Raw genomic sequence first — 22,550 nt, 5'->3', positions numbered from 1 at the left:
CACTAAGATCTTCATCATCACTTGATTCTTTCTTGGACTTGCCCTTGTTCTTGGATGATGAGCTAGCCTTGAATGCTACACTCTTCATCTTGTCTTCATCTTCCTTCTTCTCATCCTTGTCAACCATTTCCCTTTCCACATGGTATGTCTCTTATGCCATGACATCACCTAGTACTTGGTGAGGGGTGATTTCTTTCAATCCTCCTCTTATGATGAGCAATCTCAACATCTCAAATCTTGGAGGTAAGCACATCAAGAACCGATGAGAGACATAATCATCATTGATTTTCTCTCCTAAAACCTTCAAGTCATTGACAATTACTTACAATCTATGGAACATCTCCAAAATGCTCTCATCATCCTTCATCTTGAAGCTTGTCAATTTATCCTTGAGGATGTATAGCTTGGCACTCTTCACCGCCAGAGTGCCCTCATAGGTCTCCACCAACCTCTTACACACTTCACTAGCTCTCTCATAATCCTTGATTTGCTCAAACACCTTGGAATCAATGGCATTGTATATGGTGTTGAGAGCCATTGTATTGCATTGCTTGTTGGCCTTGTCTTGGTTAGTGAGATTGTCGGGATCAATGATAGCATAGTTACTCTTGGTCACATCCCACACTTGATCATTGATTGAATCTAGATACATCTTCATCTTTCTCTTTCAATAATCACAGTATGTGCCATCAAAGAACGGTGGTTTGCCCCCCACATAGTTGAACATAACTTAAGCCATAATTTGACACCGAGGTTGGTAAGTTTTTAATCAAACAGTGACCACAGCTCTGATACCACTTGAAAGGCTCCTATCTAACAATTCTAGTTACAATGATCGCTAGGCACACAAGAGGGTATGTTGCTACTCACTAAGAGCTTTTAAACTTGTTACTCTAAAGAGCTCCACTAGATGAACTTAAGCTACAAAGTAAGCTCTCAAATCTAGCTACACTAAAGAGCTTGCTACAACTAGTTTGCGGGAATATAAAGGAGTGAGCAAGGTGATTATACCACCACGTCGAGGGATGAACCAATCACAATATGATGACAAGCAATCACCGGGAGAAATCCAATCAGACAAGAGACATAAGATTTTTCTCCCAAGGTTCACGTGCTTGCCAGCACGCTAATCCTCGTTGTGTCGACTAATACTTGGTGGTTCGGCGGTTAAGGGGTATTGCATGAACCTCGTCCACATAATTGGACACCGTAAGAACCTACCCACAAGTGAGGTAACTCAATGACATGAGTAATCCACTAGAGTTATCTTTTGGCTCTCTGGCGGGGAAGGTATAAGACCCCTTACAATCACCGGAGTCGGCCATGAACAATCACCAACACATGCCGAAGCTCCTCTGCTGCTCCAAGCCATCTAGGTAGTGGCAACCACCAAGAGAAATAAGAAATCCGTAGCCACAACGATCCTCAAGTGCCACTAGATGCAATCACTCAAGCAAATGCACTTGGAATTACTTCCAATCTCACTATGATGATGAATCAATGATGGAGATGAGTGGGAGGTGTTTGCTTAGGCTCACGAGGATGTCAAGTATGTCAAAGTGCCAAGAGAGTGAGCAAAGAGCCGGCCAAGACACTTAAATAGGGAGCCCAAATGAATAGAGCAGTTGCCCCCCTACTCTATGTTTTCTTAGCCTGACTGGACACAGGTGGATCATGACTGGACACATGCACTAGTGTCCGATCATCAACAGCCATCCATGTATCGTCTTCCTTCAAACCTCAGCAATAGATCTTCAATGATCAAGTCATAGCGCTTCGCGAGTTAAGTGATGACTGGACTCGCTGCTAGAATGACCTAACGCCGCACCACCAGAGTTCGATCAACTCCAGAGATGATCCAGAGTGGGAAATTAGCAACCAGACATGTCTGGTCATAGAGGACCTAACGCACCCATGCGTCCGATCAATACACTCCTTCTTCCCACGCGTAGACCAGGCTGATGTCACCATACATCACACACCACCTGATGCGAGGCCTACGCATCCCATTATACCCAAACACCAGCTCTCAACATGTGACCGGACACGTATGTCAAGCCTGAACAACGTCCGATTGAAACTCAACACACTCGGCCAACTATGTGCCAAGTTTTAAAATTCACCGGACTTGGCCGGCCAGCATCCGGTCAGTAGCCTTCGCCTCCTTTTCTTTTTCTAAGTCCGCAACCTCTTCGCCCTTGCTTCTAACTTGCTAACCACAAAGTGTAGAACTTGTGTGCACACGTGTTATCATTTTTCAAAGTATTTTACAAGGGTCAAAGTTAGCACACTAGATCCCTAAATGCATATGCAAAAGTCATGTCATCTAGTGATACTCGATAAACCGTTTAGTCAAAGATTTCCCCTCTTTATAGTACGGCTATCGATCCTAAATCACTCACCCTCTATGGTGTCTTGAGTGCAAAAACAAAACCTATCTTATATCTTTGCCTTTATCACCTTGGTTTTGTTTTTCTCTTTCTTCTTTTCTAAGTTGAGCACTTGATCATCATCACATGTGATCACCCCCTTCTCTTGAGTGCCACCATGCTCCATACTTGGATTGCACTAACCTAGCTCATATCATAGCTCATGACAAAGGTCAGTGCATAGGTTTTATCAATTATCCAAAACCAAACTAGGGCTTTCAACACTACCATTAGCTAGGCTTGTGGTGGATTTCGGGGCAGTGGCATGTTGCTGCAAGGCGAGTAGCCATTGTGGGAGCATGAAGGAATAAGACAGGGAGGGCAATGGTCCTACATGCCATGGGCAATGGATAGGGATGGAGGGAGGAAGCACCGGCTAGAGAGGGGGGGAGAGAGGGAGGTGGAGGTGGTGGTGTTGAGAAAGGAAGTAAGGAAAAGAGAGGTTGAGCCTATTATATGTGAGCTTTGTTAATGCGTGGGCCCAAATTACCTAAAAACCATCAAAATTAGGTTGAGAGGCTAAAATTGAATGGTATGAATAATTGAGTGTAAAATTTACAAGGTTTTGTAGTCTAGGCTAAAAATAGAAAAACAAACAAGAGTTAAGGAGAAACAAATGGGCTTGATCCAAATAATAATAATGTGTAATTGAGGAACTAGGGATGTTACCCGTCTCACATGCCACTACATGTCCCTTATCAAACAATTTTTTTCTATAGATAGAATATTTTTATTTACCCTTCATTGTGGAACATTTATCTTGGTTGGGCATAACTAATTGTTCTAAAAGAAGAAAAAATTCTACAAAGAGAAAAGAATATCCTCATAGAAGAAAAAAATGTCCAAGGGTGTGATCGGTTTGCGTAAGTGGCAGAAAAACATGAGATGTGGTTGTCATGCTTTAGGATGAAATGTTGAATATTCTATATTTAGATATTTCGCACTAATGGTAAATATCTAGGAAATGAATAAGAATGAGAGAGATTCTATAAATATAGAATGTTATGAGGGTTGCTAAATAGTAACACCATAAAGCCTATAAATACCTATAGGTTCAAATGTCCATTCCATACTTACCAAGCTGTGATAAGTTAGGACCATAAGACAGAGAAGTAGTTCACCATGTTCCTGTGCTAAGCGGCACTAGGTTCATCGTCGCGTACGCATGCCCCTCACACGACCATCCACACCTTCTTCTACACTCGTCTATCGCGTGACCAAACCCGATAAAACTTGTCTAACCCAACAAAAGTCCAATTTATTAGAACATCGTGCATATTTGCAAGAGAAAATTAGCCAACCTGAAAGTCATGAGGTTCCATATATGAATTTCTCCATCTTCTCACCGAGTGATGATTAAAAGGGTCAGGATAAAAGCAAACAGTTAAAACAATGCTTGCATGGCTTAGTATCTGAATACAACTCTTTGTTTGATAGTCCTAGACCTAATGCACATATTTGAACTCTATCAAATTTCATTGTTACAACAATGAAAATTATATAGCAAGGCTAGTGTGATGTAAACCCTCCTCGTATCTGATCCCCATATGAGTGGGGTTGATGTATGGGGATATAATACAAAGAAGGGCAGCTCTCCTGTGTTTTTGAAAAAACTACAACAAATATATAGCAAGATAAAAAATAAACCTTAGTAGTATTGTCATCAGATCCTGTGATCATATATTGCTTGTTAAAACTTCACACTCAGTGAAGAAATCAACCGAATTAACTGATTTTGCATGTGCATCAAGAGTAAAAGTTGGAGTTTGAGACTCCACACATGGATAAATATAAGGTCTGCATCAACCACAATCTAATTTTTCCTGGCACAATCTTTGCTGAAAAACTGAAAACAAGGTAGACACTTAAAGGATATATAATCCCGTATGACGACACACCATGGGTCTTTTTTTGAAAGCACCACTTTATGCGGCCTTCACAGGATTGTTTCCCATGAACCATAATCCATATAGGGCTTAGGGGATGCAAATAACTCATAGAAACAGTTGAATGAGCAAAACTGTTTATGAGCTACAAAATTGTTTCCCAATTCACTGAGAATTTTAGCAACGGATGTACTGTATAAAAGAGCCATAAAGAATCGACATTATAGGAGAGAGCAAGTGGTTAACCGGTGACTGCAGCATCCAACATGCATGCATGCAGACATGCAGCCGCCACTCAGATTGTTGGTAATGCAGACATGAAGGATTAGTATTGATGCTCCTCAAAATTTTGTCCAGGTAGGGAGCGCCAGAGTCAGTATGGCCCTCACGTGGTTCTGCTAGTGTCTCAGCGGTCGGCGCCTCTGGCTAAACTAGAAGGAGGATTACGGCATCGCTGGAGAGGAAGACAAGGAGTTGGGGGCAGCGGTCGGCGCCTCTGGCTGAACTGGAAGGAGGATTATAGCATCATCGACTGAGGGCTGAGGAAGACAGGGAGTTGGGGGCGCGGATCGGGGAGCTAGGATTTGGTGGCTGACTGGTGACTAGCTATGAAGCCCGATGTTTACCACCGAAGAACTAGATCGTAAACAGAAAATGATGAAAACACAAGAGAGGTGATGGTAGTCTTATGGTGGAGGCGACAACTGCGAGTCCTGGGTTTCTGTTACCACGGTGAGTCGGCGACGGGGCTCGCCAAGCTCTCCGAGGACTAGGTCCGTCTCCGTCCTGCATCGCCTCCAGCGGTGGCATGTCTCCACCGTGGCACCACCAAACATGTGAGCGGGATTTACAGCAATGTGGGCAGCGAAGATCGGTGGGCGGGCGGTGGTCGGACTCCCAAGTCCCGACCTTAGCTCCAAATTAAATCAATTTCTAGAGTAACATTTGTGTTAAGTCGAACCGGTTTAAATGAAACCAAATTTATTGAAAGAACATCAATATTAATAATAATTAAATTATATATCATGAAATGCATTTTTATAATGTATTTGTTTTATGTCATAGATATTGTTAACTTTTTTCTAAAATAGGATACTTTAACTTAAATTGATTTGGAAAAGTTCAAATTACTACTACAAATATCCCTTATGTTCAGATAACCTTTCATCGAACATTTGCTTCGGTTTACTCCCTTTAACTATTTTATTAGTAGGTCCAATTTACGTCTTATCAAGATTTATCCTTTTCATTTCTCTACGTACAAGTACAAGTTGAATTTAAATTTAAATTTTGTGAGGTTATAGTGGACACCATAAACCATTTTTAAAAATGCATTACCAATTTTATATAGTATATTTAATATAATTTTATATTTCAAATATTAATTTATTATTATATGTCTGACCTATCAACATAATGATGATAAAAATTATGACATTTTTTAAACATATAAATTATGGTGCTAGATATCCCCGTCAAAAAATAAATAAAAATAAAAAAATTAACTCGGATGTGGAGAGAAAAGACAAATCTTTGTTGATGTGTAAATTGGAGCAATTGAAGTAATTGAGGGGACTAAACTGAACCAAACATAGTATTTTGGACCTTTCTCTAATTAACTTATTTTGGAACGGAGTATATATTAGCTATTTCGAATCACTTTAGGATAACGGGATTTGCATGAATATAGGCCATAAGTTGTAATGATGCGTCTTGTGTACATGCTCTGGTTTCTTCAGCACCTCTGGTCATGTGTCCTTGATTTTTTTGACACGATGTCCTTGAAAAATTCTATAAAAAATAAAATAGGCTTTTGTTTTTTTAAAGAAAAGATGAATAATGATACAGAAGATTTACAGTATGTTTGGTTCAAGGCTAGTCAGACAGCGGGATTCATCGGGTCCGAACGTTCGGACCTAACCCTCCGCTGAACAGACTTTCCTGCACGCGGGAAACAAGGATCAACGAAGCGACGGCACGCAGGAACGAGGGCGCGGCACCCAAGCGCGGGAATCGGCGACTAGGAGCGACCCAGGTAAGTTACGTTGGTTTCTTTTTGTTTTTTTCTTATTCTTCTTATTTCTTTATTTTATTTTCTTTTCTTTTTCTTTCTCTTTTTTTTCTTTTCATGATTCATATTTTATTGGGAAAATGGTCCATAGGACACCCAAAATGACCTCTCCTTGCCGGCGGACACTGAAAATAATCAGATTTGCTGAAAGATACTATGTTTTTTTTTGTAAAATATGCTAGCGGACACTGCGCCTATTAAAATATTCATTTCTAACTTTGGAGGAGGGAGAAGAGTGATGAAATATCATTTTTGCCCCTGCCTTCTTCTTCCCTCTCCCTTTTCTTCTCTCCCCTGCTCATTGAGAGAGCATGAGCCCCACGTGCGCGGCGGACTCCTCGCGCTCCATCCAAAGGCACCACGGAGTTTGGCGCTACAGCAGTCGCAGCACCGGGTGGCAACCGAGCAATCCGAAGACCAGCCCACGCCTACCCACCCTTGTCTGCTCCTCCTCGGTCCAGCCTCGATCCGCTCTCTGCGCTCGCTGAGTCCGGCCATCATTGACGCGCGCAGTCCGAAGCTCCCTTTTCTTCTTTCTAGCGCCTTCTTCCGCCTCCCCCGCCAGCATCAGCAGCAGACTACGAGGACCCGCTCACCTCGCTCTCCCTCTCGCTGTCGGGGCTGGACCACCAGGCGTCGTCGGGGTTCCACTATGACAGCGCGTGGAGCCACTTCCAGGAGGCTCTCTCTCCCGTCGCGCTCCCCATCGCCGCAGTCTCCTCCACCCGCCGCCCTTCCTTCGCTGCAGGCGGCGATGGCTCCATCTCAGTCATCGTCGTACCCGTTCAGCGGCGAGCTGGTGGCCGCGATGCAGGAGATGATCCGCACCGAGGTGCGCAAGTACATGTCCGACACAGGCCTCCACGTCGGGTGTGGCCCAGCGCCGTCGGAGAGGCGTGCATGCCGCAGCTGGTGGACGGCGTCATGCGCGCCACCGCGGAGCACGTCGGCGTCGTCACACGGCCGTAGAAGAAAACCCCAAACCATACCAAATCAGATCGAATCAATGCGAAGCATTGTGTTAATTAAGGAGATCCCATCCCATCCTATGTAGCAGCACTATGTAGACTACTACTACTGCTAGTCGAACTTGTATTTAGGAGAGGAGCACATGTTGTTTATTCGCCGACGGCTGCCACTCTGAACTTAGAAAGAAGAAAAGGGAGGGGCGTCATTGAGCAGGGGAGAGAAGAAAAGGGAGAGGGAAGAAGAAGAAGGCAGGGGCAAAAATAACATTTCATCCCTCTTCTCTCTCCTCCAAAGTTAGAAATGAATATTTTAATAGACGCAGTGTCCGCCAGCATATTTTGCAAAAAAACAGAGTGTCTTTCAGCAAATCTGATTACTTTCCAGTGTTCGCCAGCAAAGAGATGTCATTTTGGGTGTCCTATGGACAATTTTCCCTTTTTTCTTTTTTTTTCTTTTATGTTTTATGTGATTTTTTATTATTCTTTTCATTTTTTATTTTGTATGTTTTTTAATTTCTTTTTTCTTGTCTTATTATGTTTTATTTCCTTTCTTCAATTTATCTTTTATTTTTGTTTCATGATATTTTTCATTATTATTATTATTATTTTATTTTGTATGTTCCCCCACACGTATGTTTCTTTTCAACTGCTTATTTTCTTCTTAGTTTTTTTTTATTTCTTATATTTCTTTTTTCCTTTTCCTTTTTATTTTCTATTCTGTGTTATTTTTCATTAATTATTTATTTTATTCTTTATGCACATATTTATTTCTTATTTTCCTATATATTTTGTCATTTAGTATTCATGTTTTATGTGTGTTTTTTCTATATTTTATTTTACCTAGTTAATTACTTTTCATGTTTAGTTTTTTTATTTTCTATATTCCATGAGATGCTATGTTCATACAATATATATGTGATGTTCTATGATGTATTTTACGATGTTCGCATGGAATATAATGTCATGTTCTATTATTTTTTTTTGTGATGTTCATGTAGTATACATGTGATGTTCTATGATTTTTTGTGATGTTCACGTGTTATATATGTGATGTTCTATGATTTTTTTATGTTCACGTGGTATACATGTGATGTTTTATGATGTTTTTATGATCTTCGCATAGTATACATGTGGTATTCTCGTAGTATACAGGTGGTGTTTTATGATATTTTTTATGATGTTCTCGTAATATACATATGATGTTCTATGATGGTTTTGGTGATGTTCACGTAAATACATGTGATGTTCTATGATTTTTTTATGTTCATGTGGTATACAAGTGATGTTCTATTAATTTTTTTGTGACGTTCGCATAATATACATGTGATGTTCTCGTAGTATACAGGTGGTGTTCTATGATATTTTTTGATGATGTTCACGCAGTGTACATGTGATGTTCTATAGTGTATTTAGTGATGTTCATGTAATATATATATATATATATATATATACATGATGTTCAATAATGTTTTTAGTGGTGTTCTATGGTGTATTTAGTGATGTTCACTTAGTATACATCTGATGTTCTATAGTGTATTTTAGGATGTCTCAAAAGTATCCATGTGATGTTTTTTTAAATTTTTTCTCTATTACGTGTTTTTTATTTTTTTTCCTTAGGCATTGCTCTAGATTTTATTATTTTATTTATGTTATGTATTTATCTATTTTAATGTATATTATAATACCAGTTTCATGAATCTAAAACTAGAATATTGTTATTCTAAACCGAGAATATTTTCTTACGAAGATGGAACATTATTTTCAAAACCTAGAACATCGTATCTGCTCAATACAAAAATGTTCTATCTTTATAAGATAAATGTTCTTATTAAAATTTTATTTAAATGTATCCATGTGAGATCTTGTTTTGAAGGATTTATTGTAAAAAATATGATGGTATAATTGGAATTTAATTTGGATCTTTGGTTTAACGGATATTACTTTTATTAGTACATTAAAAGTTGTGGGCATGTGTGGGCGGAGCTGACTGGTGAGGTGGGCAATGCTCCGGGTCCAGCATGCGCCAAGGCCCGCATCCACCTGCACACGGGAAATTTTGGCCCCCCTTCCACCAGCGCGGTACCGCCGAGGCCACCTGCGTGCATGAAATTTTGGCGCCCTTCCACGGCGCGGGGTACCGTCCAATAGGGTAGACTCTAGCAGCCCCCGCCAGGCAGCCCACCTCTCATGCAATAATCTTGGCCGTTAGACGATCAAAATTGATGGCCTGAGATAGCTGCCGGACCACACAACTCTGCCCAGGCATGAAACCAAACATACTCTTTTTTAGATAGAAAATTCCAATTGGTTTGAATAGAACGACTCACTTGAACCCTGTGTCATCTAAAAAAATTGGCGCTAGGAGAGAACGGGGGCGCCCCTCCGATTTTTGAGACGAGATTTTATCCCGAATCTAGGGAACAACTCCATCCCTATTTCTCAAAACCAAACTGCGAGACAAAATGAGATCTCATTTCACCCATGTTCTGTTACCAAACCAAACACTACCTGAGTTTCTAAGGGCGAAAGGGTTTACAATTTCAAATCTAAAAAAGATATCTATACAAATGAAAGGAATCATATACAGTACATAACTATAATTTAAACATTTCAAATATCTTCCTAGAAGAATTACAAACATGCCAAATGTACCGTGAAGCCAGGACATTTGTCATAGAAAAATCCAACCACAAACTGCGAGGAAACAATATAAAGCCATCATTGGACAACATGTCAACATTCCAAGCTAATCCCTAGCACTGCAGCAATCACATTATCAAGTACATGCTAACACTATCACTAATTCAGTTTCTATTTGCAGTTTTGCACAACTGGAGCTGTCAGTCTAAAAACAACAAATTCTGTGAGTCTAACACATAATTAATTATGTTCTGTTTGTTGACACCTTCATTCAGAATCAAGCTCTAATGGCCTACTGGGCTTAGCAAATTTTTGAACTACAATTGTTCAAGTGCATTTGCGCTTTACTCAATCACCATAATCATTCACCATTTCGACTCAAACCATCTCACAAAGGCATTCAATTTTGTTGACTGCAGTAAAACTGATCAGTGGTCACTTTCTCTTACTTATTTCTCCGTTACATATTGCATTCTAAATTATCATGGAGTTCAAATAATCCAGTTGTGAGTCAAGACACTAAGGGGGTGTTTGGTTGAGGAATCACCTCATCCTATATGAGGTGGTGCATGGTGCATCATGACTTCATGAGTTCATCCCATGGTTTTGGTTGAATGACCTCCATTTGTCATAGTTATACTAATTATTAGCTTGTGAGGGATAAGCGGGGGAGGGGGTGGGGGGGGGGGGGGGGGGGGGGGGAGTCAACCCATTCTAGTCCACAAACCAAACAAAAGGGTGAGTGAGAAGGTGATGGATCACCCCATTAGTCAAACCAAACACACCCTAAGTCTATTCTACACCCTAGGTCACCTCATTGGCTCAGACTACTTGCCCTTGGAATCTACAATAAGTCATCCTTTAACTAAAGCATTGAACTAATCAGGCAGAAAGGACTTAATAACAAAAACTGATCCACTAATTATCACTGACCTTGTGCAAAGCCAGTACTACTTTGGGCTTCCATCACTCTTCCTTTCGGTGGTGTCCGCTGATCTCCCTGACCCACAAATTTTATCAAGAGCAAAGGCTTCAATAAGAGGCTACAATACAAATCTTTTTATTGACAGGAATGTAGAGAAGTACTGGCTGCACCCATCAGAAACACAAAGTCCAGAAATGGGATAAGCACCTCGGTAATTTTTCTCAGGTTCATAATCTCAGTCAGCGATACTCACGTCTAGGATTGGCACAGCTACAGGTACTGGCTTCTTCTGCTCCTGAAGCCCAACCGCCCCCTACTTCTCCATGAATACATACATAAAGTTAATTAAAAAATGGAACAAACATTAAACCTAAAGAGAGCAACTCGTAACCAAGGTTCTTATATTTCACAGTAACAGAGCATCCCTAGAGAGTAGTTATTCTAGAGTGTGACATAAACATGCAATGAAGACAAAAAGGGATTCCGGGTACTTAGGTTTGGACGGTCAAGCAATCTTCCAAGTTCATAAGTGCAGCCCAGCTCAACCGCAAGGTGGTCTACAAACTAGTCACGAATAGGATAATGCCCACAGCAACGTGGACAGTCACGCTTACAACAAGAAAAAGCATAGAAGAAAATAAGACTGCAACATTGGAAGCTCAGCAACAATATTTTAATCTCCTTTGGAATGATGAATCAAACCAATCAACTGGGAGAACAAGGCGTTCAATTTGATACACAAGAACTACCAATTAGCAACAACACCATCACCCCAGAACCCTATTTAGAAGCCTGCTACAAAACCCACCAACAATTTGAATCACCTATTCTAACAGATCAAATCAAGAAAAGAAATCAATTTCAGAACTGTAGGTCTGTAGCAACATCAAGATGCTCCCATTGGAATATTAAAAGATACAGTCCCCAACATTCTGAATCACCTAATGCAACAAACCGACTCAAAGAAAGAAACCAATTCCAAGATTTCCATCATAACACTAAGGTATAGCCTAACATTTTGAGTGACCTACTGCACCAAAGTCTCCCTGGAAAGAAAAACCAATTCCAAGATTTAAGCACACAATCCTCGGCATTCGATATCACCTATTGCAAGGCTATTGCAACATTTAAGCACACAATCCTCAGCATTCGATATCACCTATTGCAAGAAAAAAAAATTTGGCACACAAGTTTTCTTTTCTCGAAAACACAGGAGAGCTGCCCATCATTATATTAAGAAGAAAGAAAGGGGCTAGAGCCCTACAACACACGCCACACACACCCCTCAACTCAGAATTACATTCGCACCTGACAGTGGCAGACCAGCAGTGCACCAGAGTGGCGACTTGGGTTGCCCTGTGCAGCCCTCACAGCATGCTGGTCTCCGTGACTGTTACCCAATCTTTTGGCCACTTTTTGGCATGCTGTCCTCCATGGCTATTCCCCAATCCTTTGGCCACTATCTGGCCCTCCGGTACTGGTGAAAATGCTCAGTGCTGTACCCCTTGACCAGATCCAGACTGGGGAGGGCTGCTAGAGTTTAGAGAGAGGAGAGAGCACGCCATTGTTCCCTGAAGCTTGCAAGGGTTCCCAACGAAGATTCTTTGCAGGGGATTGAACTGCTACTGGCGGAGCTTGTCGATTTTTACGCCGGGCCACTATCACAACATATATACTGCCTGCACTAGGTTAAGGTACCGCTCACAGATTTTTTTTTTAGAATCGCTCACACAGAGTCTAAACTGAGTCTAATACCGAAAGATAACAAAACTAGCTTATAAATAGCAGAGAACTGGTTGTATAATTGACATAGGAGCAGGAGGAAAAAAAAAGGATTTTAGTCCTCTTCATTGTGCAACTCTATAAAAATCGATCTAATCAAATAATCATTCAACAATTCTTATATCGGGAAGAGTTCAACATTAACATAGAACTTAGATTCAAGAACTGAGAATGGGAAAAATTACCAAGACTCAGAAATCACAACAGTTGGTAGGAGACCAGGAGAGGGAGAGCAGACGAGACCCCCACGCGAACACACGGCCACGCCTGCCGGGCGCGGAGCCGCGGACACCAGGTCGCCGGCCGGCGGTCGCAGCTCGCGCTCGCCCAGCCAATGCAGGCCGCCGGCCGCGGCCAGGCGCCGGACGACAGGAGCAGACGAGCAGGATGGCGGCCGGCGGGGACGCGGGGAGCCGCTGAGCCAGGGGCGCGGCCACGCGTGGTAGAGGACCGTGGCGGTCGGCGGGAGGGCGCCAGGGCGGACCGGTGGCTGGATAGGGTTAGCACTCGGCGCTCGCGAGTCGCGACGGAGTTCGGAGAGGAAGCGGAGCGAACGAAGACCAGCCGAACAGCCGAACAGGGACGAGCGCTCGCGTTTTTATGTAGATAGGGTTAGTAGGTAAAAAAAATGTATAGATTTTTTTGTTTAGAAAAATAGATTAGGTAGATGAGCCCTCGTTTAGTTCGCGAAAAGTTTTCTCAAAAAGTGTTATGGTACTCATTATTACGATGCGTGCATGGAGCATTAAATGTAGACGAAAAAAAACTAATTACACAGTTTGATTGAAAATTACGAGACGAATGTTTTAAACCTAATTAATCAATAATTAAACACTAATTATTAAATAAAAACAAAAGTGCTACGCTAGTCAAATTTTTAACTTTTCGCCAGGGCTGAGAAGAGAAATCAAACTATCGTAAAAAATGATTGATGGGTTTAGAAGGACCTTTTCAACTATGCCAGCAGCGGAGAAGAGGGTCCAAGAGATGGCCGAGTTGGGCCAAGAAAGTGAGATGGGCCGACGTTGGGTTTTGGTCCAAAATTATGCACGTGATTTGACGTTCTATTTAAAATTTCCAGTATTCAAAAACTAGGTTCGATTTCCATTCAAAACCGATCTGAGGCCTGTTCGAACACTAGGCCTGTTTTGAGTGGAAATCAATCCATTCAAAATAGAAATTACGATCGTTTACGACAAGCCGTAGCCAAGCAAACAGGCTGCTAGTGTACGGCCGCCTAACAACCGGGAATAAAAAAAAAGCCTGTCACGCCGTCGTCACGGCTCACGCGATCCAGGCACCGCCGAGCGAGACCACCCACACACTTGTCATCAGAAAGAGGTTTGGGATCAGAACAAACAACCAGACACTAGCTGCCGGCTGCCGCTGCTGCACGACGGAGTGACGGAGGTCCTCCCAAAGTCCCGTCCCACTCGTCGGTGCTGCCGCCTGCCGGTGCCTGGCGGCGTATTCGCCCAGCTTCGATATGTCTACTGACAAGGTTCCGCCACGCCACACGCCGCCATCGTCGTTTGGTACACGTACGCACGCGCGCGGGCAGGCAGGCTGCTGCCATGCCCACAAAGTCCTACTGCTTGCAGGTCCATACGGGACAAGGTGACGCCAAACGAGAGCCATGGCCAATTGGCCATGCCACTGATGCCAAGACAGACGCGTTTCACGACCAGCGCGAGCCAAGCAGCAGAATTCACATGCCATGACGAAATATCCACATCCATTTCTCTACACGAGTATACAGGTTTACAGAGGCAGATCAAGATGCGTTGCGTCCTCAACCTGAAAACCTGATGGGCGTAGCCTTTTGGATGCGTGCTATAGATACTACTGCTCTGCTCTTCCTACGACAGGGTGAGCGTCCGACGGACCATGATCCAACGAAGCAAGCTCGATCAGCTCAAGCCGCAGCCGCAGATCTCCGCGCGCAGAGGAAGAAGTTGCGAGAGCCCAGGTCCAGCACCTTCTCCTCCGGCCTCAAACCTGACAGAATTCCAAAGAAATCGACCGATCGTTAGTTGCCATACGATACGATACGATGCAATGAAACTACATTCTTCAGAGAAGATGCAAGGGAAGCAAGAAAGGCGCCATGCCGCGTGCAAGCAAAGCAGAGGAAGCAGAACAGAGTCTAGGTTGGTGCACGTACTCTCGAGCGAGTACTTGTTGAGATGCAGCTCGAAGCCGTCCGCCGCGGCGGCGGCCGTCCCGGTCTGGAGCGGCGGGCGGCGGCCCTCGCGGACGTAGGCGGCGACGGCGGCGCGCACGAGGTCGGCGACGGTGGCGTCGGCGTCCAGCACGAGGTGGACGGGCCACAGGCTGCGGTCCACCGTCACGTTCACCAGCAGCTTCGTCAGCCGCCTGTCCCTGTCCGTCGGCGCCGGGCGAAACAGCGGCGCCATGCGCTGCAGCAGCAGGCGGTGGGGCTGTGTCTCTGGCTCGCCGCCGCCTCGGTGCATCGGCGCCACCAGCGTCCTGGGTGGAGCCGCTGCTGCCGGTCGGCATGGCGGGCTGGCTCGCTCTTGTAGGTGGTGTTGAGAACGCGCGGTCGATGGAGGTGAGTTCGTGCGTGCATGTGCGGCGGCGGTGTGGGGGGGTGGTGGATGGAGACGGCGAGCGGGCGGGCGGGAAGATATAGGAGATACACCGAGTACTTGGTCGCCGCGGCGAGCGCGATTGTTAGGCAGGGCAGGCCACGCCTGCACTGGGTGACACTGACACGGCTAGTGTATCTGGACCACGTGTGGCTGGTTGCAGGGCATCACGTATGGCATAGCTGTGTGTTCGTGGGCAAACGAGTAATGGATTCCTACGACCACCACTGCTGCTGCATGCGCTGATGGGAAACAAGTTGACGGCCACAGAGTGCAGGCAGATAGGTGCTGTGGTGGTGCTCGATCGAGGGACGCGCGAAGGCGAAGAGGCGAGACAGGAGTGGAGGAGTGCAGAGGTGTCGCTTCGCGGGTGGACGCGACGCGACGCGACGCGGCTCGGCACGGCGCGGCGCGGCGCTGGGCCTGCTGCACGCCACGTTCCGATCCAAGACAAGACGACTACCGGCACCAGTAGCCGTCGTGTCCGCTGCTTTCGTCGAGTGCTAACCGGGGGAGGCGGTTGGCGCTGCCCTGCCTACGTCGGCGAGTCGCGCTCGCGCGGACGACGAGACGCCGAACGGATCTTGTCGTCTGGTCTGTCCCGTTCCGAGTCCGGCCGTTCGCCGCCTCATCCTCGGCGCGGCGCGATGACCAATCCGAGTGCCTGCCCCGCCGCGCAACGGAATGGATGCCGTCGCTTTTCGTTTCCCCGTCCCAGCTCCAGCGGATCTTTCGGATCTGCCGTGGTTTGGACGGGTCGGCCGGCCGCCGTCAGAATCTGGTATGACGCCAGGGCTGCTTTCGCCGAGCAGCGGAGATGGGATTGGATGGAATCCCGGTTCTGCACCGGGGCACCACAGTCCACAGTCCACGTGTGCTCGTGTAGTGTACTCCTTGGTGTTGGCCGCGCTGGGGCGAGTCGTGCACGGCATCTGCTCTGGCCAAACTCCACGGGGGCACGGGACCGAAACGGCCTGCTCGGCAGTGATTTTCTACCGGTGTTCCGGCTGCAAGCCTACAGCTGCAAGCTAGTATGCTACCTGCTATATGCTACGTTAAATTGCTATATTCGGCTCCGCCACCCGCTGCTGCAGCGCAAGCGCACGCAAGCCACAGCAAAGTTGTTACCGGAGCACGCTGAAATTATAGAAATTTTTAATTTTTTAGTATACTTATTAAATACAATTTTCATAGCGGTGCCATATATAAACAAATGCCTTGGGTTTACAAGTTTTTTGCGTTTTCATCGCACGATTCTATCGAGAAATCGCCTTCTCGGTACTACACTTCCTTAGTTATGAATTACAACTTGTTTTAACTTTGTTTAAAGTACAATACCAATTAGTGCCTGAATTCTCTATGGGACATGTGCTCATAATAGAATTATTTGATCTCGTAAATATTAATATTTTTTAAAAAAATCGCTAACTAAGTTTGACTTGTACATAGCTGAAGCTAAATACCGTTTGAAGTACATAATTTTACTCTTTCCAAAAAAATCAACTTCTGAATTTTCTAAGTCAATTTTTTAAGTTAGCCAAATTTATTGAAAAAACATCGGTAGCTATAAAACAAATTAATCCCATTAGATATATCATGAAATATATCATTGTAAATAGTTGACTAAAGACAAGTCTCGTTTACTTTGGGTTAGACATATTTTGTGCCAACTCGTCAAATGGTACAATAGAGCGTTATTTTTTTTGAAAAAATATTTGTGGATTCACCTTAAAAAAAGATTTGTATGAAACGAAAGTGTATTAACAAATAAAGAAATAAGAAAACTCCACGGCTCGGTTTGATCTGATCTTGTGCCGGCCCAAATGTTTGTGTATACCGGGGTTAGTTATGGGCCGAAAACATGAAAAGTCTACAATCCCTCACCGGTCGGGCCCATATTTTTTCTTCCTTTCCCTGCTCCCCCCTCCATTCCAACCGACCTTACCTCCTTACCTTCTCCAACTTTACAAAGCCGGCCCAGCCCAGCCCAGGTCGAAGAGGCAACACGCGCTCTGCCTCTCGAATCTCTCCGACCGACCCCGAGGGGCACCGGTCGGTCGCCGCCGGCGCTGCGGCCGCGAGGAACTTGCGTGGTGCGACACGCCCGGCTGCTTGGGCAACTCGGCGGAGCAGGCGGGCAGGCTACCGCCGGCTGCTCTTCTAAGTTGGAACCTCTTCCGACGGGGGGTCAGGTCTCAGCTGATTGGGGATCCGGCACCGCATCGCCAGGAGGGGACAGTCAGCCATGGCAGCGAGGCAGCCGCCGCCTTCGTCCGCCTCCGCGCCCGCGGCGGGGCTCTCCATGAAGGAGTACCTCAAGAGGTACCAGTCGGGCCCGGACGCTGACGGCGACCAGAAGAAGGCGAAGAAGAAGACGAAGAAGAAGCCCAAGCCAGCCGCCGGCGGAGGCGGGGTGCTCATCGTCGACGAGGACCCCGTGTGGCAGAAGCCCGTGCAGGTGGACGAGGAGCCCGCGTCGTCAGGTGCGTTGCCCTCTTGAACCCCCGAAACCCTAAATCGTAGCGCGAGTTCTGGATGGATTGGTGGTGAGATTTCTGAATTGCGGTCGCTCTCGTGGTTGCAGGTGACGAGAAGCCTCTGGTTGACGAGGATATCGAGGTCAAGCGGATGCGTCGCCTGGAGGCAATACGCAGCGGCGAGGCCATACAATGCTATTGCCGAGGACGGCAGCGGGTGGGTTACCGTGGCCGCCCCGGAGGAGCAGGGCGGTGGGTCCACCTGCCAGCGCAGGAACGACACGCCGTCGCCAGAGCGGAGAGGTGCTACGAGGGAGGACCTTTCTCCTGTGCGGCGGAGGCAGCGGCGTGACACGCCCTCGCCTGTGCAGGGTGATGCTGCTGGCAAGGATTTTTCACCACCGAGGCAGAGGCGGAGGCGCCAGGACACGCCATCACCAAAGGGCAGTGGTGCAGGGGACCAGGATGATATGTCACCACCACGGAAGTCTAGGCGGAAAAAAGACCCTTCGCCGCCAAGGAAGGGTGCTCGTCATATCTCTGAGGAGCCCCAGGATACCTCGCCACCCAGGAGGCGCACGAGACATGATTCAGAGGAGCCCCAGGACATCTCGCCACCAAGGAGGCGTGTGAGACATGATTCGATGGAGTCTGAAGACATTTCTCCACCTCGGCGACGGACACGGCATGACTCAGAGGAGCCCGAAGACATCTCACCACCACGGAGGAGGAAGCACCAGGACCAGCACCAGGACCCTGATGATGATTTGTCACCCCCAAGAAGAAATAATTTGGGGCAAAGTCGCAAATCTGCATCAGATGAGTTATCTCCACGTAAGAAGAGAGACATTTCTCCCTCAAGGAAGAGTAAAAAGGAAGGAGCCTCAAAACAGGTGAGGAAAGCTGGACTGATGACAGCAGAGGAAGTTAAAGAGGACATAAGAAAGATTAAGGAGGCTGAGATGGTTAAGTGAGTGACAACTTCACATCTTGGAACAGAGATGCTTGCCCATTGATTTAGATTTGTAATATATTTATTTGTCATTTTGTTATTAGGTTTGCGTCACAGGATCCTTCGCTGGTTGGGAAAGGGGCAAAAGCAGTATTCAGAGATAAGGAAGGTAGGATGAATGCATTATGCACATTGTACAGCTTGTATGAGAAGAGAAATCAAATGATCGTAAAAAATGATTGATGGATTTAAAAGGACCTTTTCAACTATGCCAGCAGCGGAGAAGAGGGTCCAAGAGATGGCCGAGTTGGGCCAAGAAAGTGAGATGGGCCGACGTTGGGTTTTGGTCCAAAATTATGCACGTGATTTGACGTTCTATTTAAAATTTCCAGTATTCAAAAACTAGGTTCGATTTCCATTCAAAACCGATCTGAGGCCTGTTCGAACACTAGGCCTGTTTTGAGTGGAAATCAATCCATCTAAAATCGATCTAAATCGAACTACAGCCTGTTTGGTTGGCTGGTTCATATCGTTGCTGGTTCGTGAAGAAATACTACTGGCTGGTTTATGTAAGAGAAAAATACTGTTTATGCTAGAAATTTACGATCGTTTACGACAAGCCGTAGCCAAGCAAACAGGCTGCTAGTGTACGGCCGCCTAACAACCGGGAATAAAAAAAAAAGCCTGTCACGCCGTCGTCACGGCTCACGCGATCCAGGCACCGCCGAGCGAGACCACCCACACACTTGTCATCAGAAAGAGGTTTGGGATCAGAACAAACAACCAGACACTAGCTGCCGGCTGCCGCTGCTGCACGACGGAGTGACGGAGGTCCTCCCAAAGTCCCGTCCCACTCGTCGGTGCTGCCGCCTGCCGGTGCCTGGCGGCGTATTCGCCCAGCTTCGATATGTCTACTGACAAGGTTCCGCCACGCCACACGCCGCCATCGTCGTTTGGTACACGTACGCACGCGCGCGGGCAGGCAGGCTGCTGCCATGCCCACAAAGTCCTACTGCTTGCAGGTCCATACGGGACAAGGTGACGCCAAACGAGAGCCATGGCCAATTGGCCATGCCACTGATGCCAAGACAGACGCGTTTCACGACCAGCGCGAGCCAAGCAGCAGAATTCGCATGACGAAATATCCACATCCATTTCTCTACACGAGTATATAGGTTTACAGAAGCAGATCAAGATGCGTTGCGTCGTCAACCTGAAAACCTGATGGAGGCGTAGCCTTTTGGATGCGTACTATACATACTACTGCTCTGCTCTTCCTACGACGATGCATGTGCACGACAGGGTGAGCGTCCGACGGACGATGATCCAACGAAGCAAGCTCGATCAGCTCAAGCCGCAGCCGCAGATCTCCGCGCGCAGAGGAAGAAGTTGCGAGAGCCCAGGTCCAGCACCATCTCCTCCGGCCTCAAACCTGACAGAATTCCAAAGAAATCGACCGATCGTCAGTTGCCATACGATACGATACGATGCAATGAAACTCCATTCCAAAGAAACCTGACAGAATGTAGGTTGGTGCACGTACTCTCGAGCGAGTACTTGTCGAGATGCAGCTCGAAGCCGTCCGCCGCGTCGGCGGCCGTCCCGGTCTGGAGCGGCGGGCGGCGGCCCTCGCGGACGTAGGCGGCGACGGCGGCGCGCACGAGGTCGGCGACGGTGGCGTCGGCGCCCAGCACGAGGTGGACGGGCCACAGGCTGCGGTCCACCGTCACGTTCACCAGCAGCCGCGTCAGCCGCCTGTCCCTGTCCGTCGGCGCCGGGCGAAACAGCGGCGCCATGCGCTGCAGCAGCAGGCGGTGGAGCTGTGTCTCTGGCTCGCCGCCGCCTCGGTGCATCGGCGCCACCAGCGTCTGGGTGGAGCCGCTGCTGCCGGTCGGCATGGCGGGCTGGCTCGCTCTTGTAGGTGGTGTTGAGAACGCGCGGTCGATGGAGGTGAGTTCGTGCGTGCATGTGCGGCGGCGGTGTGGGGGGTGGTGGATGGAGACGGCGAGCGGGCGGGCGGGAAGATATAGGAGATACACCGAGTAGAGTACTTGGTCGCCGCGGCGAGCGCGATTGTTAGGCAGGGCAGGCCACGCCTGCACCGGGTGACACTGACACGGCTAGTGTATCTGGACCACGTGTGGCCGGATGCAGGGCATCACGTATGGCCTAGCTGTGTGTTCGTGGCCAAACGAGTAATGGATTCCTACGACCACCACTGCTGCTGCATGCGCTGATGGGAAACAAGTTGACGGCCACAGAGTGCAGGCAGATAGGTGCTGTGGTGGTGCTCGATCGAGGGCCGCGCGAAGGCGAAGAGGCGAGACGGGAGTGGAGGAGTGCAGAGGTGTCGCTTCGCGGGTGGACGCGACGCGACGCGGCTCGGCACGGCGCGGCGCGGTGCTGGGCCTGCTGCACGCCACGTTCCGATCCAAGACAAGACGACTACCGGCACCAGTAGCCGTCGTGTCCGCTGCTTTCGTCGAGTGCTAACCGGGGGAGGCGGTTAGCGCTGCCCTGGTCCGAGTCCGGCCGTTCGCCGCCTCATCCTCGGCGCGGCGCGATGACCGATCCGAGTCCCGTCCGGGCTCCGGCGGATTTTTTGGATGTGCCGTGGATTCAAGGTTTGGACGGGCCGGCCGGCCGCCGTCCGAATCTGGTATGACGCCAGGGCTGCTTTCGCCGAGCAGCGGAGATGGGATTGGATGGAATCCCGGTTCTGCACCGGGGCACCACAGTCCACAGTCCACGTGTGCTCGTGTAGTGTACTCCTTGGTGTTGGCCGCGCAGGGGCGAGTCGTGCACGGCATCTGCTCTGGCCAAACTCCACGGGGGCACGGGACCGAAACGGCCTGCTCGGCAGTGATTTTCTACCGGTGTTTCGGCTGCAAGCCAACAGCTGCAAAGCTAGTATGCTACCTGCTATATGCTACAGGCCTATTCGCTTAACTTATCAGCCGACTTATCAGCTAGAATCTACAGTATTTTTCTCGCACAATAAAACAGCTTCAGTCGGCTTATCAGCCGACTTTAATATCAGCCGAACAGGCCCTACATTAAATTGCTATATTCGGCTCCGCAACCCGCTGCTGCAGCGCAAGCCACAGCAAAGTTGTTCCGGAGCACGCTGAAATTATAGAAATTTTTAATTTTTTAGTATACTTATTAAATACAATTTTCATAGCGGTGCCATATATAAACAAATGCCTTGGGTTTACAAGTTTTTTGCGTTTTCATCGCGCGATTCTATCGAGAAATCGCCTTCTCGGTACTACACTTCCTTAGTTATGAATTACAACTTGTTTTAACTTTGTTTAAAGTACAATACCAATTAGTGCCTGAATTCTCTATGGGACATGTGCTCATAATAGAATTATTTGATCTCGTAAATATTAATATATTTTTTAAAAAAATCGCTAACTAAGTTTGACTTGTACATAGCTGAAGCTAAATACCGTTTGAAGTACATAATTTTACTCTTTCCAAAAAAATCAACTTCTGAATTTTCTAAGTCAATTTTTTAAGCTTAGCCAAATTTATTGAAAAAACATCGGTAGCTATAAAACAAATTAATCCCATTAGATATATCATGAAATATATCATTGTAAATAGTGACTAAAGACAAGTCTCGTTTACTTTGGGTTAGACATATTTTGTGCCAACTCGTCAAATGGTACAATAGAGCGTTATTTTTTTTTGAAAAAATATTTGTGGATTCACCTTAAAAAAAGATTTGTATGAAACGAAAGTGTATTAACAAATAAAGAAATAAGAAAACTCCACGGCTCGGTTTGATCTGATCTTGTGCCGG

At 46.6% G+C, this 22,550-nt stretch overlaps 2 protein-coding genes, 1 long non-coding RNA gene and 2 pseudogenes across 3 annotated transcripts; 2 read left to right on the top strand and 3 right to left on the bottom strand.

The window, feature by feature from the left end:
• The first annotated feature begins 6,697 nt into the window (after positions 1 to 6,697).
• LOC136523366 (uncharacterized) lies at positions 6,698 to 7,355 on the top strand. The gene is made up of 2 exons (XM_066517069.1): positions 6,698 to 6,826; positions 6,927 to 7,355. Exons 1-2 carry the CDS (start codon positions 6,698 to 6,700, stop codon positions 7,353 to 7,355), a joined length of 558 nt encoding a protein of 185 aa, XP_066373166.1.
• Positions 7,356 to 10,703: 3,348 nt separating this feature from the next.
• Positions 10,704 to 13,253, bottom strand: LOC136523084 (uncharacterized). Its single transcript, XR_010776092.1, has 3 exons — positions 12,887 to 13,253; positions 11,127 to 11,232; positions 10,704 to 10,994 (listed from the first exon to the last, which is right to left on the bottom strand). It is a non-coding gene; the product is annotated as an uncharacterized lncRNA (long non-coding RNA).
• Positions 13,254 to 14,426: 1,173 nt separating this feature from the next.
• Positions 14,427 to 15,601, bottom strand: LOC136524821 (uncharacterized protein At4g22758-like; annotated as a pseudogene).
• Positions 15,602 to 17,349: 1,748 nt separating this feature from the next.
• Positions 17,350 to 18,982, top strand: LOC136523365 (uncharacterized; annotated as a pseudogene).
• An 891-nt stretch (positions 18,983 to 19,873) lies between these two features.
• LOC136522818 (uncharacterized protein At4g22758-like) lies at positions 19,874 to 20,942 on the bottom strand. Its single transcript, XM_066516619.1, has 2 exons — positions 20,283 to 20,942; positions 19,874 to 20,171 (listed from the first exon to the last, which is right to left on the bottom strand). The coding sequence occupies exons 1-2, from the start codon at positions 20,635 to 20,637 to the stop codon at positions 20,089 to 20,091; spliced, it is 438 nt and encodes a 145-aa protein (XP_066372716.1). The 5' UTR covers positions 20,638 to 20,942; the 3' UTR covers positions 19,874 to 20,088.
• Positions 20,943 to 22,550: the final 1,608 nt, after the last annotated feature.

This window comes from Miscanthus floridulus, chromosome 18 (genome assembly GCF_019320115.1).
Source record: "Miscanthus floridulus cultivar M001 chromosome 18, ASM1932011v1, whole genome shotgun sequence".
Taxonomy (NCBI): Eukaryota; Viridiplantae; Streptophyta; class Magnoliopsida; order Poales; family Poaceae; genus Miscanthus; species Miscanthus floridulus.
Note: the sequence above shows the minus strand (reverse complement) of the source record. Positions and strands in the feature narration are given on the sequence as shown.

What these genes read in the sequence shown, in the direction of transcription:
- LOC136522818 (XM_066516619.1), bottom strand. Translation starts at nt 20,637, where the DNA reads ATGCCGACCGGCAGCAGCGGCTCCACCCAGACGCTGGTGGCGCCGATG. An exon ending in CGACAAGTACTCGCTCGAGA is followed by an intron (nt 20,172 to 20,282) that starts GTACGTGCACCA and finishes GAATTCTGTCAG; the next exon opens with GTTTGAGGCCGGAGGAGATG.
- LOC136523366 (XM_066517069.1), top strand. Translation starts at nt 6,698, where the DNA reads ATGAGCCCCACGTGCGCGGCGGACTCCTCGCGCTCCATCCAAAGGCAC. An exon ending in GCCCACGCCTACCCACCCTT is followed by an intron (nt 6,827 to 6,926) that starts GTCTGCTCCTCC and finishes TCTTCTTTCTAG; the next exon opens with CGCCTTCTTCCGCCTCCCCC.